This window comes from Palaemon carinicauda, unplaced genomic scaffold (genome assembly GCF_036898095.1).
Source record: "Palaemon carinicauda isolate YSFRI2023 unplaced genomic scaffold, ASM3689809v2 scaffold243, whole genome shotgun sequence".
In the NCBI taxonomy this organism is placed as follows: domain Eukaryota; kingdom Metazoa; phylum Arthropoda; class Malacostraca; order Decapoda; family Palaemonidae; genus Palaemon; species Palaemon carinicauda.
This window is the reverse complement of record NW_027170064.1, coordinates 51,278-65,844: the sequence shown is the minus strand read 5'-3', so window position 1 is coordinate 65,844 and position 14,567 is coordinate 51,278. Positions and strand designations below refer to the sequence as shown.

General features: G+C 43.8%; 1 protein-coding gene across 2 annotated transcripts in view; it reads right to left on the bottom strand.

Moving 5' to 3' along the window:
* Positions 1–5,939: 5,939 nt before the first annotated feature.
* The window catches only part of LOC137636165 (E3 ubiquitin-protein ligase TRIM71-like), a 33,573-nt gene continuing 24,945 nt past the window's right edge, over positions 5,940–14,567 (bottom strand). The window contains exons 2-4 of one of the 2 annotated variants that reach the window (XM_068368562.1): positions 13,155–13,217; positions 12,212–12,307; positions 5,940–10,723 (exon numbers count right to left, since the gene is read on the bottom strand). In XM_068368562.1, coding sequence (XP_068224663.1) covers positions 8,134–10,723; positions 12,212–12,273 — 2,652 coding nt within the window. In that variant the 5' untranslated portion in view covers positions 12,274–12,307; positions 13,155–13,217 and the 3' untranslated portion in view covers positions 5,940–8,133. The remainder of the gene's footprint in view (positions 10,724–12,211; positions 12,308–13,154; positions 13,218–14,567) is intronic. The other variant, XM_068368563.1, reaches the window with a different exon arrangement.

The following is a 14,567-nucleotide window of genomic DNA, read 5'->3' as shown; positions in this document are numbered from 1 at the left end:
GTGGCCCATGTGGCTTGAGCTTCGTATTAGGGCCAGACTGACCCACACTCCTGAGTGTCTTGTCGATTCATAAGTCTTGGCCTATGTTTCAGTTGAAAACTGATCAAGGAGCCAAGTGGTAACCTTCACCACAGATTGAGAAACTTAACCGAAAGTTTGATAGAAGACAGCTAATCTAAACAATTCATCGCAGGGTTGCTTAAAAGCGATCAACAGACTCAAGTAATTGGGAGAACTGATTGAAATGAGTGAGCAATCTAATTTCCAGGAATGTTGGATGGCATCCTCGAATGCTGCAATGGCTTTGACTGGAGACGAACAGTGGAAGTTTATCGATGAACTGAATGGCAATCCAGACAAGTGATGGTGAATCCTAAAGAGCAAGAAGCAATTTCACCACATAACTTTGGACCGCTACACAGCATCCATGTCGACAGAGCGTGTCTGCTCAAATAATCGCCCTGCCTGGATGACCGTGCTAAATAGCTCTACAGCATTGTCGACTCCCAATGTTGCGCCTACTTGCTAACTTGTTAAGGGTCTCGAAACACCGACGCCTTTTTTAATGTAAGTTGCGAATGGAAGTGTTAAAGTGTTCATCAACAGAGTACAAAACTATTTGTTAAGTTTACAAAGATATGTATTTCTGGTAGGTTGAAAGCATGTACATTTCTTCTGTGGACCAATTATCCCAAGGAAGAGTGGCTACCTGTACTCTGGTATGTATGAAGAGCAGATTTTCTGTGGCGAGGAGTTCCTACAATGAGGTTCATCATTCAGCTACCATAGTACATCGGCCTGTATTCCTGTTCCACAAGAAGGGAAAGGGAACACGGTTTGGTAGCTAGCAATACTTCATGAATTGCTTGTGGAGTTGCCTGTTAGAAATTAACTCCCCCCCCCAAAAAAAAAAAAAAAAACCTTGGAAAATGTCACTAGTAAAGAAGATAGTTTGTGCCCGAACAATAGCACTACTGTACCTTTGTTGCTACATTCTTTTCAAGGGAAGATTATTGCTGTTCTCATGCCATTGGTATTCCCAGATGCTCCATCCTCTGGTTGGGAATCCTTTAAAACTTTTCCCCAATGCTGTAGACCTTTATCCGTAGCTCTCAGGAAACGAAAGTTCGACTATTCTTAAACAATTCTCCTAGAGTAGGACCCTCCACTTTAGTTCAATAAAACTTTCTCCGATGCACTGCATCATGATTTGTAGATTGTGGCTGAAATTACGAAGTCTGATTTGATGATTTACCAATTCTCCTGTAGAAGGGTAAATGCTACAATCTACAAGATACCACAGTGAACTAATGCTCAATTAGAGACTAGCATAAACACTTGGGGAGTGGTAGCCAGTCTGAATTATCAAGTTCTTGAACCATTACCACACTCCCAAAATGTACCAGAAAAATTCTCCTCTAAGACGGGGATTGGATTCTAGGGTACGAAGAAAAAATCTTTCTTATTTAAGATCATACGCGGTCATCTCCATCTTATCTAGAGATACAATTAATTTTTCAATGTAAAGATATCTATGACGGGTCTCAAGATCCACATTGAATTCTCCATCCAGGAGTCAACTGCAAGAGGCCAGAGAACCGTCTAACTACTTGGAGCGTATTCTGTCACCTCCGCTTTTGCTACTAGGGAAAGTTCTGGCAGACGGGGCGATAATGCAAGGTAGTTCCGAAACTTCATCGGTGTGCGATGGAGGTTGGCCACAGTGAATTAAGGACTTTCGAGCATCCGCTTCCTGCTCATCATCACTGGCTTTACTCACGGCTGCTGTAGGACAATTTGGCGTCCCCCTCTCCCTTTCCTTGGAATGGCCAGTATTAGGCCCGAGTGCTTGCCTTGGCTTTATAGGCGAGGAACATACTGCGGGTGTGAACTGTACCTGTAGGTGGCAGTCTTCAGCACATCTTGAGGGTGCAGTGGAACTCTGAGAATAGTTACCCTTTTTAGTGGTCAATGGAAGAGGGAAATTCTCTCTCTTCAACTACTCACCTGACATGAGCTTTCTCCCGCACGACCAGAACAGCAGTCCCCAACATTGGTGCATTCCATAAGGTTCTTATCACCTGCCTGGTGAAAGACGAGGTTATGGTATTCCTTTTCTTTTAGGGTTCAGTTGGCCATCTGGTTAATTAATTACCAAGGTGGGTCTCAAAGCCTGACAGGATCCTAATCTCGAGGTTTGCCATCAAAGTCCTCAATCATTGCCCTATGTTTGTACCATGTCAAGACTGCCTGGCGATCATCGGATTGGGGTTCAAGTCCCGCTAAAGCTCGATAGTTTCTTGTAGTGTCTGATAAGGATGTGGATATTGGAGGAGCCTATAGGTCTACCTGCCGAGGCGATAGCAGCCATTGCCTAGCCCTCCTTGGTCCAAGTTTGGGTAGAGAAGGGGCTTTTGTGCTGGTCATACATACAGGACATTGTCCTGCTAGTCCCCTGCCTCTTGCCATTCATGAGCAGCCTTTAAACCTGTTGTCAGTGTAGATTTAAAGTTAGATTACTTGAGGCTGTCAATCCGTTAAATAAGAGGGTCTGTGGAGAGCACAGTTGGCGGAATCTCATGTGATCGGCTAGAATGCAAGAGTTCCATTGATTAGAGATCTCTGCACGAGAAATTCCAACTGTAGCAACGAAGGGGGGTTTCACCACTAACCTACCGTTTGGCCGTCATTATCTTAGGAACTCTGAAGAAGAAAGGCAAGAGCGACACCCTTCATCCCAATGTCAGTCTCGTATGAGTTCAGCAATAGATCTGAATACCTGTATTGTACCTCGCACTAACATTCCTGGTACACAGAGTATCCTTGTGTAACCCAATTGAAATCGATTGGGGAGAAGACTGGCCGATTGATCCTTCTTAAAAAGTAGTCTACTTTGGGAGAGATGTAGCAGAGGTCATGGCATTCAATACGAGAAAGTTATGGGTGCAAACATATCTTCCCATTACGAGCTAATTTTATTAGCATACTCCCCCGCCAATAAAGAGGACAGTTACCGATTTTTCTTCCCGCTTGACACGCCGCTTCCGACAGTGTTTGCGTGTCCAGGAGGGGGTAAAAACTGGTGGCAACCTTCGTGCTAAAGGCAGTGCGTGAGCTCACCCACCCGTGCTTGGGTCGAGCTTGTAGACGGTTTTTCTTTCCGCTACGTAACAAAACTCTGCACTTGTTCTTCCCTGTACAATACAGAGCTATGGTAAGAGGTGTGAACACCCAAACCAACATCTATACTTTTGTGTCTGTCTCTTCCAACTATGGGGCAAGTCAGAGCAGTCACTGAAAGGAGGTTCCAGGTACCACACTGTCTGTCCCACTGGTTAAGAAATAAATGGTAGGGGTCGCACAAAATACAGACTCCTTTAGAGTCTTTCTGGACCAATGACTACTGCTACAACTACACTATTTTCGTCTTGAAGTTGCAGCAAACTTCCCAGAGATAGCACCAACAGGCGAAGAAGGGCAATGTCACTCCCTTAACACTAAACAGCGATGATTAGGTAAAATCAATCTCTTTAGGATCAAGTCCTTGTCACAAGGCCACACTAGCGAGGTAATGAACAGGAGTGCTGTCCAACAAAAACAAGAATGTGAATATCGTTAGTTCAGGAACCGACAGCTTATACTTTTCTTCTTCCGTAATATCCCTCACACACAATGTGCTAAAATTTATCTGAGATAAAGATTAAAACGGTCCGATGAGGTTTGAGATAACATCTGTCAGACACCTAAAAAACGGGGGAGTTCAGTGGCTTGTCCTGCTAGTCCCCTGCCTATTGCCATTCATGAGCAGCCTTTAAACCTGTTGTCAGTGTAGATTTAAAGTTAGATTACTTGAGGCTGTCAATCCGTTAAATAAGAGGGTCTGTGGAGAGCACAGTTGGCGGAATCTCATGTGATCGGCTAGAATGCAAGAGTTCCATTGATTAGAGATCTCTGCACGAGAAATTCCAACTGTAGCAACGAAGTGTTTGCGTGTCCAGGAGGGGGTAAAAACTGGTGGCAACCTTCGTGCTAAAGGCAGTGCGTGAGCTCACCCACCCGTGCTTGGGTCGAGCTTGTAGACGGTTTTTCTTTCCGCTACGTAACAAAACTCTGCACTTGTTCTTCCCTGTACAATACAGAGCTATGGTAAGAGGTGTGAACACCCAAACCAACATCTATACTTTTGTGTCTGTCTCTTCCAACTATGGGGCAAGTCAGAGCAGTCACTGAAAGGAGGTTCCAGGTACCACACTGTCTGTCCCACTGGTTAAGAAATAAATGGTAGGGGTCGCACAAAATACAGACTCCTTTAGAGTCTTTCTGGACCAATGACTACTGCTACAACTACACTATTTTCGTCTTGAAGTTGCAGCAAACTTCCCAGAGATAGCACCAACAGGCGAAGAAGGGCAATGTCACTCCCTTAACACTAAACAGCGATGATTAGGTAAAATCAATCTCTTTAGGATCAAGTCCTTGTCACAAGGCCACACTAGCGAGGTAATGAACAGGAGTGCTGTCCAACAAAAACAAGAATGTGAATATCGTTAGTTCAGGAACCGACAGCTTATACTTTTCTTCTTCCGTAATATCCCTCACACACAATGTGCTAAAATTTATCTGAGATAAAGATTAAAACGGTCCGATGAGGTTTGAGATAACATCTGTCAGACACCTAAAAAACGGGGGAGTTCAGTGGCTTGTCCTGCTAGTCCCCTGCCTATTGCCATTCATGAGCAGCCTTTAAACCTGTTGTCAGTGTAGATTTAAAGTTAGATTACTTGAGGCTGTCAATCCGTTAAATAAGAGGGTCTGTGGAGAGCACAGTTGGCGGAATCTCATGTGATCGGCTAGAATGCAAGAGTTCCATTGATTAGAGATCTCTGCACGAGAAATTCCAACTGTAGCAACGAAGTGTTTGCGTGTCCAGGAGGGGGTAAAAACTGGTGGCAACCTTCGTGCTAAAGGCAGTGCGTGAGCTCACCCACCCGTGCTTGGGTCGAGCTTGTAGACGGTTTTTCTTTCCGCTACGTAACAAAACTCTGCACTTGTTCTTCCCTGTACAATACAGAGCTATGGTAAGAGGTGTGAACACCCAAACCAACATCTATACTTTTGTGTCTGTCTCTTCCAACTATGGGGCAAGTCAGAGCAGTCACTGAAAGGAGGTTCCAGGTACCACACTGTCTGTCCCACTGGTTAAGAAATAAATGGTAGGGGTCACACAAAATACAGACTCCTTTAGACAGTCTTTCTGGACCAATGACTACTGCTACAACTACACTATTTTCGTCTTGAAGTTGCAGCAAACTTCCCAAAGATAGCACCAACAGGCGAAGAAGGGCAATGTCACTCCCTTAACACTAAACAGCGATGATTAGGTAAAGCCAATATCCTTAGGATCAAGTCCTTGTCACAAGGCCACACTAGCGAGGTAATGAACAGGAATGCTGTCCAACAAAAACAAGAATGTGAATATCAGCAGTTCAGGAACAAACGGCTTATATTTTCTTCTTCCTTAATATCCCTCTCACACAATGTGCCAAAATTTATCTGAGATAAAGATTAAAACGGTCCGATGAGGTTTGAGATAACATCTGTCAGACACCTAAAAAAAGGGAGTTCAGTGGCTTGTCGGATGAGCAGTGCTTACCTGGCACACTGCACCTCATCACTGCCTCTCTCAATAATTTTAAAGTTTCGCTTGGCTGAAAGCATACATCTGTAAAAGGACTTACGTTTATATCAGTGTAGGAACAAATGGAGAATAAACACTAACTAACCCATATACAAGCTACTCCCAAGCTATGTAGAGTAGAATTTGACTAGTACAGTAGCAAACTGAATTAATTTTTATGCATACAATTAAATTCCTGGAGAACTAATCCAGTGAATACCAGTGATAATTTTCGTACATTTTGGAAAATAAAGAACACAGCTACATTTAAAAGAACTTTATTATTAAGTTGGTTAAACATTACACACTAATACAGAGCTTCTGCTCTTGAAAATAAAATCTGACTCATTTATTTGCACTTGAACTTACACTAAAACAAACACCACTTTCTTTTTATGGTATATATTGCCAATCTGATAAAAGGTATACTTTCTTTCTATTATATATAGCAATTGTCGTCCTTGCAGGCTAGAGAACCGTCCTTGACCTATTCCATAGATGAATTTTGAAAATTCATAAAAACCTTATAAAATGACTTTTCACAGTAAACCCGCCCAGACCCTAAACAACATTTGAATACATGATAATAAAATGCACACGGTACCTAGGGCACCGAAAGGTCACAGTCAGATCTACAGCATCAGTTATTCGTAGACATCAAAATCTCTGAAAAATATTCGTACACAATATATTTAACGTATTCACAATACGGCAATGGAGTCTAATAAACCTGGTATTCGGCTCAGCTTTCTAACCAAAGACAACTACACGATTCCTAATACAGTATAAGTTGTCGAATACAACGGCTTGAAGCTATGGAGACCTAAATCTGTGAGAATGATATAATAGTACAGTTACAATTAGTCTTCTTCCTGAGAAGTTTAAGCTTGAGGTAGTAGTATAGTATCTAAACCATTAAAATCATCTTTAATGAAGGAACTGTTTTCTCTTTTTAAAAAGAAGCTTATAATCTATGAGCTGCTTCGGACATCAAAAAACCGAGAAGTACAAAAAAAAAAAAAAAATCATCTAGCTACCCAGACCACGATTATACTCCTCTACTTGTGGCTACATCTGGCAACGACAGCAACTTTCCTCCCAAATAAAACATCTACGTATAGGCAATGAGATCTCTTCAAACCAAACCATAGACAACACGCACAGCGTCTTACACAAAGATAGAATCTTAAGATATCTACAATAATCATAATACCATCTAACGGCTTCACCAGCCACCACACACACACACACACTTCCAGATGGCCGCGTCCTCCACGGAAGTAATGCATAAGACCTGGATTAAAGTCACGTATGGGAGAGTAGTGACAAGATATTATTCTAAAACATTTCCACACAATAGAAGACCCGTTTTCATTGACAGATTCCTTAGCACACACTTTAAAGCAGCATATTCTATGCAATTAGTTCAATGCTTTACTTTGTGCATGGTAAAGTTATTAAAAACTATGTTATAAACAAATATTAATACTTTCCTTATAACCTAAGAATGAGGTAGATGCATCTGCCATCCGATTTAATTCATTAAAAAAAAACTTGAACAAGATATATTAAGTCAAGTTTGTAGTAGTTTGTGCAATTGAAGCTTGCCTTTAAAAATTTATAACGTCAATAGATTTAATAGTTAAATCTTAAATGCAATGAACATCAGTTTAGAAGAAATCCACCTTTGTAGCCTGCAGCAAAACTAGCTAAAACTTGACCTAACATTTTGTGACTATAAATACGTCATACCCGTTAACAGACACTTTCAGGACTTACTTAAAAGGATTATCCACCACTTCATCTTCAGTAATGGCTACTACATATATGGAGTACATTAAAAATAAAACTGGATCCCTGAGCTTTTGAGATGAGAGACAAAACATAGCTAGAAATTGCAACGCTGATGAAGACGACAACGAAAAACAAAACTAATTGTCCTAGCTTCATTCGATGAGCTGTTCCAAATTGCTAGTTTTGGCTCTTACCTACAAACCACAATGAATGTGGCTAAGGAACAATTGACAGTTTATCCTGAGCACCACACGACGAAGATTGTTACGAGAGATACAAACTAAAATCATTGCCTAATCCCTTTTTGATAGGCCTTTAGAAATTCATCTTAGAGTTAATCACCTACCACTAAATGGAGTGACCCACTAACTTTGAAATAAAATTCCAAGGTTCTATATGTACAGTACAGTATATGAAATCCCTTTCACTTAAATTACAAAAATTACCCTGTATCAATCTCCAAATTATGATTGAACCTCAATTGAGTTACAAAATAAAAAGTACGTTACCTGTAAAATTGTAAAATTTGTACGATGTTACATAAACATTTTGTACTTTATAATAAAGACACTTCACTGCGAATACAAATCGCTGGAACTTAACCCTATCAAAATATCTAATACCAGTAGAGAGATTACAGTGTGTCACTAACTATCAACGCCTCAAAACACTTGCACCCGATTGTTGCCAAAATCAACTACAATTATATAGCCTTCAGGAGACACGCATATCCCGCTAGGACGGTCTAGCTGCCCGGGACCTGTACCAGGCGTTCCGAACTTACACAAAAAATTGCCATTGTTCTGGAAGATTTGAACACGGTGGTTACGAGAATCGGCAACGATGAGGTGTCCCTCCTGATCGATTGCAACGCCCTGGGGTCTCAAAAACTGGCCATTGATCGTGCCCTCGCACCCCAGGAAGCGAGCCGTCTGGAAGTCTGGGTCAATGACGAGGAGTCTGTGATTGTTGAAGTCAGTCACGACAATGTGGCCTTCTTGGTTGAAGCACACTCCCCTGGGCGAATCAAAGTGCTTCCAAAGAGACCCTTCAAAACCATATTTATTCATGAAACTACCATCAGGATGGAAGACTTGGATACGATGGTTTCGAGTATCAGACACTACGATGAGGCCCTCTTCGTTCACGGCCACATCCCAGGGGTAATTGAACTGACCGTTCTTACTGCCCTTTTCTCCAAACTTGAAGAGGAATGTTCCATCAAATGTGAAGACCTGTATGCGATGATTATCCTTGTCAGCCACTACGATCCTGCCAATTGGGTCTGCAGCAACCCCTGCCGGCCTGTCAAATTGACCTGGCCGAGTTCCAGCAGAGCCAAAAGAGTGATGGAAACTACCGTCTGGGTTGAAGACTTGCACTCTGTTGTTGCTGCGATCAGCAACGATGATGTGGCCCTCTTTGTCACAGCAACAGCCCCACGGACGGCAAAGCTGCCCTTCCCCCTCACCCTCTGATCCAATAGAGAGGAGCACCTGACCAACATTGCTGTAGTTACGACCACATTTCACATCTACGTTGAATGGCGATCCTTTGACGTCAAGCCCCTGCAGTAGAACACTTACAACATGTCGACCTTCAAGCTGTGGCTGGTAGGTAACTAAATAGGACCCATTACCCTTGTCCTGAGCCTCAGCCCTGAAATACAAGCCGTCCGGACCATGGACAATGACACGTAATGGGTCGCCACCGATCTGTCTAGCATCGCCCAGATGGTTCTTGGCGTGCACCATGAACGTAGAGATCCTACCACGAAGGGCCTGACGAAGGCCGCGGCCAAACGCAAACGAATTTGGGGCGAAGCCGGAGGAAGATATGACACCCATGTTACCAATGCTCTGGAGTAAGGTAACGTCAGTCATGGTAAAAGTAATGATGTCGTCTTCATGTGGACTTAAATGCGCTTTCACCTGTCTCAGTTCGTGCATGTCTGCCACGGCTTGGTTCCGAATCTGAATCAAATCCAGAGGATTATGGGAATCCACGACGGACCCTATCGTTTCGACGGTGCGGTTAAGTCTGGCCAGAGCCGTGGTCAGGTCATCTACTTGGTCTTTGAGCGTTTTTCCTTTGACAAGGCGAATCTTCTCTACTTTGTTCAATAACTTGCGTTCTCGTTCTTCTATGGCGGTAATGTGCCTCCTCGCAGTGTTTCGGACATCGTTAGCCACCGCCTGAGCCCTGAGGTCGACGCGATCTACCATTCGCTTAGTCAAACCGATGCTCTCTTCGATGGCACGAATGCCACTACGAGCCTCTGTCAGCAATCGCAAGGTGTCATTGCGAGAGGCTTCAATGGCGTCCTCTAAAAATACAAAGGAGTGCCCCCTGTGGGCCTGTGAAGTGCATTCACGACATATGAGAACATTGCAAACTTCACAGTAAAACCTAAAATACTCAATTTCATGTTGACTACAGAAAGATACATTAGAGTTTAGTGAGGAGTGAGAACCTATTGCACCTGGAGGCGAGGAAAGCGCCATCGAGACATGATTGTTCTCTTCCTGCATGTAATTCCTACTGCAAGCATTCCTCCTTGGCGTAAGTGCCACAACCCCATTGCTTTCCCCGTCCGACAGAGGCACGATGAAATGATCCTTAGTTAACCGCACCCGTTGGTGGGCCCTCACACAAGAGTCACAGAGGGCTTCGTTGCAATCCTGGCACCTTGAAGAGGCGTGCTGGCCCTCGTCGCAGCTAGCGCATAAATAAAACCGATGCCTCCCGCCGTCGCTCGGTATGTGTGGGAAAGTACGCATCTGATCGCTGTTCGGCAGCAGGGGGGTCGGTATCGGCAGACTCAGAAGGCCACTCGTCGGCGACTGCGACGCTTCATTGTTGGGGGAAACCATTTCGAGGATGGAGGGTAGCAAGAAAGGGGACCCTGAGTTGATGGGTTGGTCAAGATTGATTTTGGCATGGCAAGTGGGACAAGTTATAGTGGTTCCAATGGCTAAAGACTCCAAGCAAGCTCTACACACAGTGTGGAAGCACGGTAGGATTCGGGTGTCTTCCAGGGCCGACCTGCATAACGGACACGTTCGAACCAGGCTGTTGCCGAATTCAAACCCGCTCCTTCCACTCGCTATGCTCACAGCGAGGTTGAGTCCGCTCAATCTGTCTCTGCTGTCACAGACGCCATCCATTCCTTCAGCTATTCCTCCAAGTCCGGAGGGACCCAACCCATCCATATTATGGTCATTATGTCCGCCAGGGAATGCACTAGCCATTCTGTGAAAAAATAAGCATCAATGAGAATTACAAAATCTGACCAAAAATTACATTAAGCAGAAAAAAATTTTCCTAACTTAACTGAAAAATAAGTTCATAAAATAATTTGCAACAAACAATGGGGTTTGACTTAAAAACAGATTTTATATATGACAGACCAAGCTTTGATTATCTATAACAATGAAAAATCTATCTCGAAAGATTAAATTTTTTAGTATAGCATAAGGTTTCTGCTATGCCAAGCTAACACTGTAATGTTATTTCTCATGAATAATTTAACAGGATCTTTTGACATTTTTATGTCAGCTACATCTTTATATTTTGGTCCAGCATCTTTTAGACATGTTTTGGCCAATATATTCAGCTTCAACATTCATTGTACACATCAAAACACCTGGGCTTAACTATAAACTAGAGAAAGCAGCCCCACTAACTATTTTTTCTATCTTCTTATGAATGTTAAGAGTATATCTGTACTACATGAATTTTTTTTTTTCATATATCCATATATATATCTTATTTTATCATCAGTTACAATACTTATATACAGATGAGTTGAGCGACATAAAATCAGAGGGGTAGTAGTTACCTGGGAGTTAGTATATGCAAATGATTTGGTGATTACTGCTGGAGAAGAGAACTTGCAGAGTAGTGAGTAGTAAGGAAGGTAGGGACGGGATAACTATACATAAACGTAGAGGCTCTGTTATACAACAGGTGAAACAATTTAAGATACTTGGAATCGACAACAAGTCAGGAGGGAGGAAGTGAGGCTGAAGTTGCGAATACAATAAAAGCAGCGGGGGAAGAGGGAGGTGGTAGCAGTTGTGGTATGCGATGCAATCCCAATCATGGTAAAAGTCAAGATCTATGGCACAGTAATAAGACCAGTGTTAGCCCTCTTACCCCCAAAGGACGTACTGATACGTTTGACAAAAGCCATCCCATTACCCCCATGGACGTACCGGTACGTCCTTGCAAAAAAAGGCTATAAAAAAAAATTTCATATTTTTGATAATTTTTTGAGAAAATTCAGGCATTTTCCAAGAGAATGAGTCCAACCTGACCTCTCTATGACAAAAAATAAGGCTGTTAGAGCAATTTAAAAAAAAAATATACTGCAAAATGTGCTGGGAAAAAAATAACCCCCAGGGGTTTAAGGGTTGAATATTTCCAAATAGCCTGGGGGTAAAAGGGTTAATGGACAGTATGTATTGGAAACGTCAACTCCAAGATGAAAAGGGGAACACATAGCTTGAGAGAAGCGAGATGAGGATGCTGAAGCGGATTACACAAATATCACTGCTTGAGGGATGGGAAAATAATCCAAAGGGTGGCAGGCAGAATAGCAGGCATAGTAAAGAATACAGAAGTGATAAAAAGTGTCACGGCGGATGGTGTGGGCACATTGAGGATGGATGGCGGGGGGAGAGTGAGGAGGGTTTGGGAGGGATCAAGCAGGAGGCAGAGAATAAGATGGTGAGATACCTTTGATAGAAGGCATTGGAGAGGGGTCCTCCTATGGCAAACATTTTGCATTCTTTAGTCATGGATGCTGCAATGCTTGTACATTACGGTTGCTCGCTGCATATAAAGTAGAGAAGGTAGCCAGTGGACAAAATTTCTCTTAAGGGTTTCCTCCAACATGCACACACCAGAACATGATTGAACATTATTTACAATTTATAATCATTCTGACAAATAAATTGAGGACAGATTTTGATGGTTCCGGTAGGCATACAGTATTTATATACTTGTATTATCACTGCAAAGGTATACATTTCCGTGATAAGGAAACAAATACATCTGCCAACAACTTAGAATCAACAAAATCAATCCAATCTCTAGTCTTGGACAACCTTCCTTTTTCTAAGTGTAGCATTTACAGGGACAAAAATGTCTGGAAATTTACCAATGTTACATTTCCCCTAGTTTTTAACTATAATGAAATCTTTGGAGATGGTCTTGATAAGGAATATTTACTCAAAAGTCACGATTCTATTCTATTTCAAAAACTGTTCTTCTCTTTTGTTAAGTAGATTCTTCACACCCCTTTCATTTTCCAAAACAAGATACGTTCCCTGTTGGGGCTGCAAGGCTCTCGGCTTTCTGCTTTACCAACTAAGGTTGCACCGTATCGTAGTATCTTAGGACAGAAGCATCAGCCAATTCTCTTAAAATTTCCCTAACCATTATTTAAAACACTCAACTTTGTTAAATGTGGCCATTTTACTCATAAACCAGACTTTTTCTTTCTTAATAGGAGTGTGATTATAAATTCAATCTTCATAAGAAATATGGATTAATTTTACCAAAACTGGGGGATCAAAGTTAAATAAGCCACTTAATTTACTTCTACCCGTTATGAAATACACAAGGCCTACGGCAGACAGTTAAACAAAAGAGAACAAGTAAAATAAAAGCAACTTACTTGCACTATCTAGGCCCACACCAGAGCCACCAAAGGTATGGTCCATCATCTAAACGATAACATCTGGAAAAAAAAAAAAGAAGATTAAATTTTAACATCAGGGGAAAAAATTCAATTTTCGTCTCAAGACAAAAATTTCATTATGTCTACTCATGTATATTATAAACTAAATATCTAGAAAATTGTAGAACCAATGACCCCGGCCAGGCCATCTAACAGACCATGTCCCCGGCCAGGCCATCCAACAGACCATGTCCCCGGCCAGGCCATCCAACAGACCATGTCCCCGGCCAGGCCATCCAACAGACCATGTCCCCGGCCAGGCCATCCAACAGACCATGTCCCCGGCCAGGCCATCCAACAGACCATGTCCCCGGCCAGGCCATCCAACAGACCATGTCCCCGGCCAGGCCATCCAACAGACCATGTCCCCGGCCAGGCCATCCAACAGACCATGTCCCCGGCCAGGCCATCCAACAGACCATGTCCCCGGCCAGGCCATCCAACAGACCATGTCCCCGGCCAGGCCATCCAACAGACCATGTCCCCGGCCAGGCCATCCAACAGACCATGTCCCCGGCCAGGCCATCCAACAGACCATGTCCCCGGCCAGGCCATCCAACAGACCATGTCCCCGGCCAGGCCATCCAACAGACCATGTCCCCGGCCAGGCCATCCAACAGACCATGTCCCCGGCCAGGCCATCCAACAGACCATGTCCCCGGCCAGGCCATCCAACAGACCATGTCCCCGGCCAGGCCATCCAACAGACCATGTCCCCGGCCAGGCCATCCAACAGACCATGTCCCCGGCCAGGCCATCCAACAGACCATGTCCCCGGCCAGGCCATCCAACAGACCATGTCCCCGGCCAGGCCATCCAACAGACCATGTCCCCGGCCAGGCCATCCAACAGACCATGTCCCCGGCCAGGCCATCCAACAGACCATGTCCCCGGCCAGGCCATCCAACAGACCATGTCCCCGGCCAGGCCATCCAACAGACCATGTCCCCGGCCAGGCCATCCAACAGACCATGTCCCCGGCCAGGCCATCCAACAGACCATGTCCCCGGCCAGGCCATCCAACAGACCATGTCCCCGGCCAGGCCATCCAACAGACCATGTCCCCGGCCAGGCCATCCAACAGACCATGTCCCCGGCCAGGCCATCCAACAGACCATGTCCCCGGCCAGGCCATCCAACAGACCATGTCCCCGGCCAGGCCATCAACATAACCATTTCCTCAGCAAGAAATGTTATGTAGTCAGGTCTTTCAATCCGATCAATGGCGTTTCCTGTAATCCCATTAATTTCCTGTAATCCCACAGACTTAAGTTCCATGTAATCCAGTGCAATCCCATCATTTGACTAAATACCCTATAATCCCTTACAGCATAAATTCCTGTAATCCCT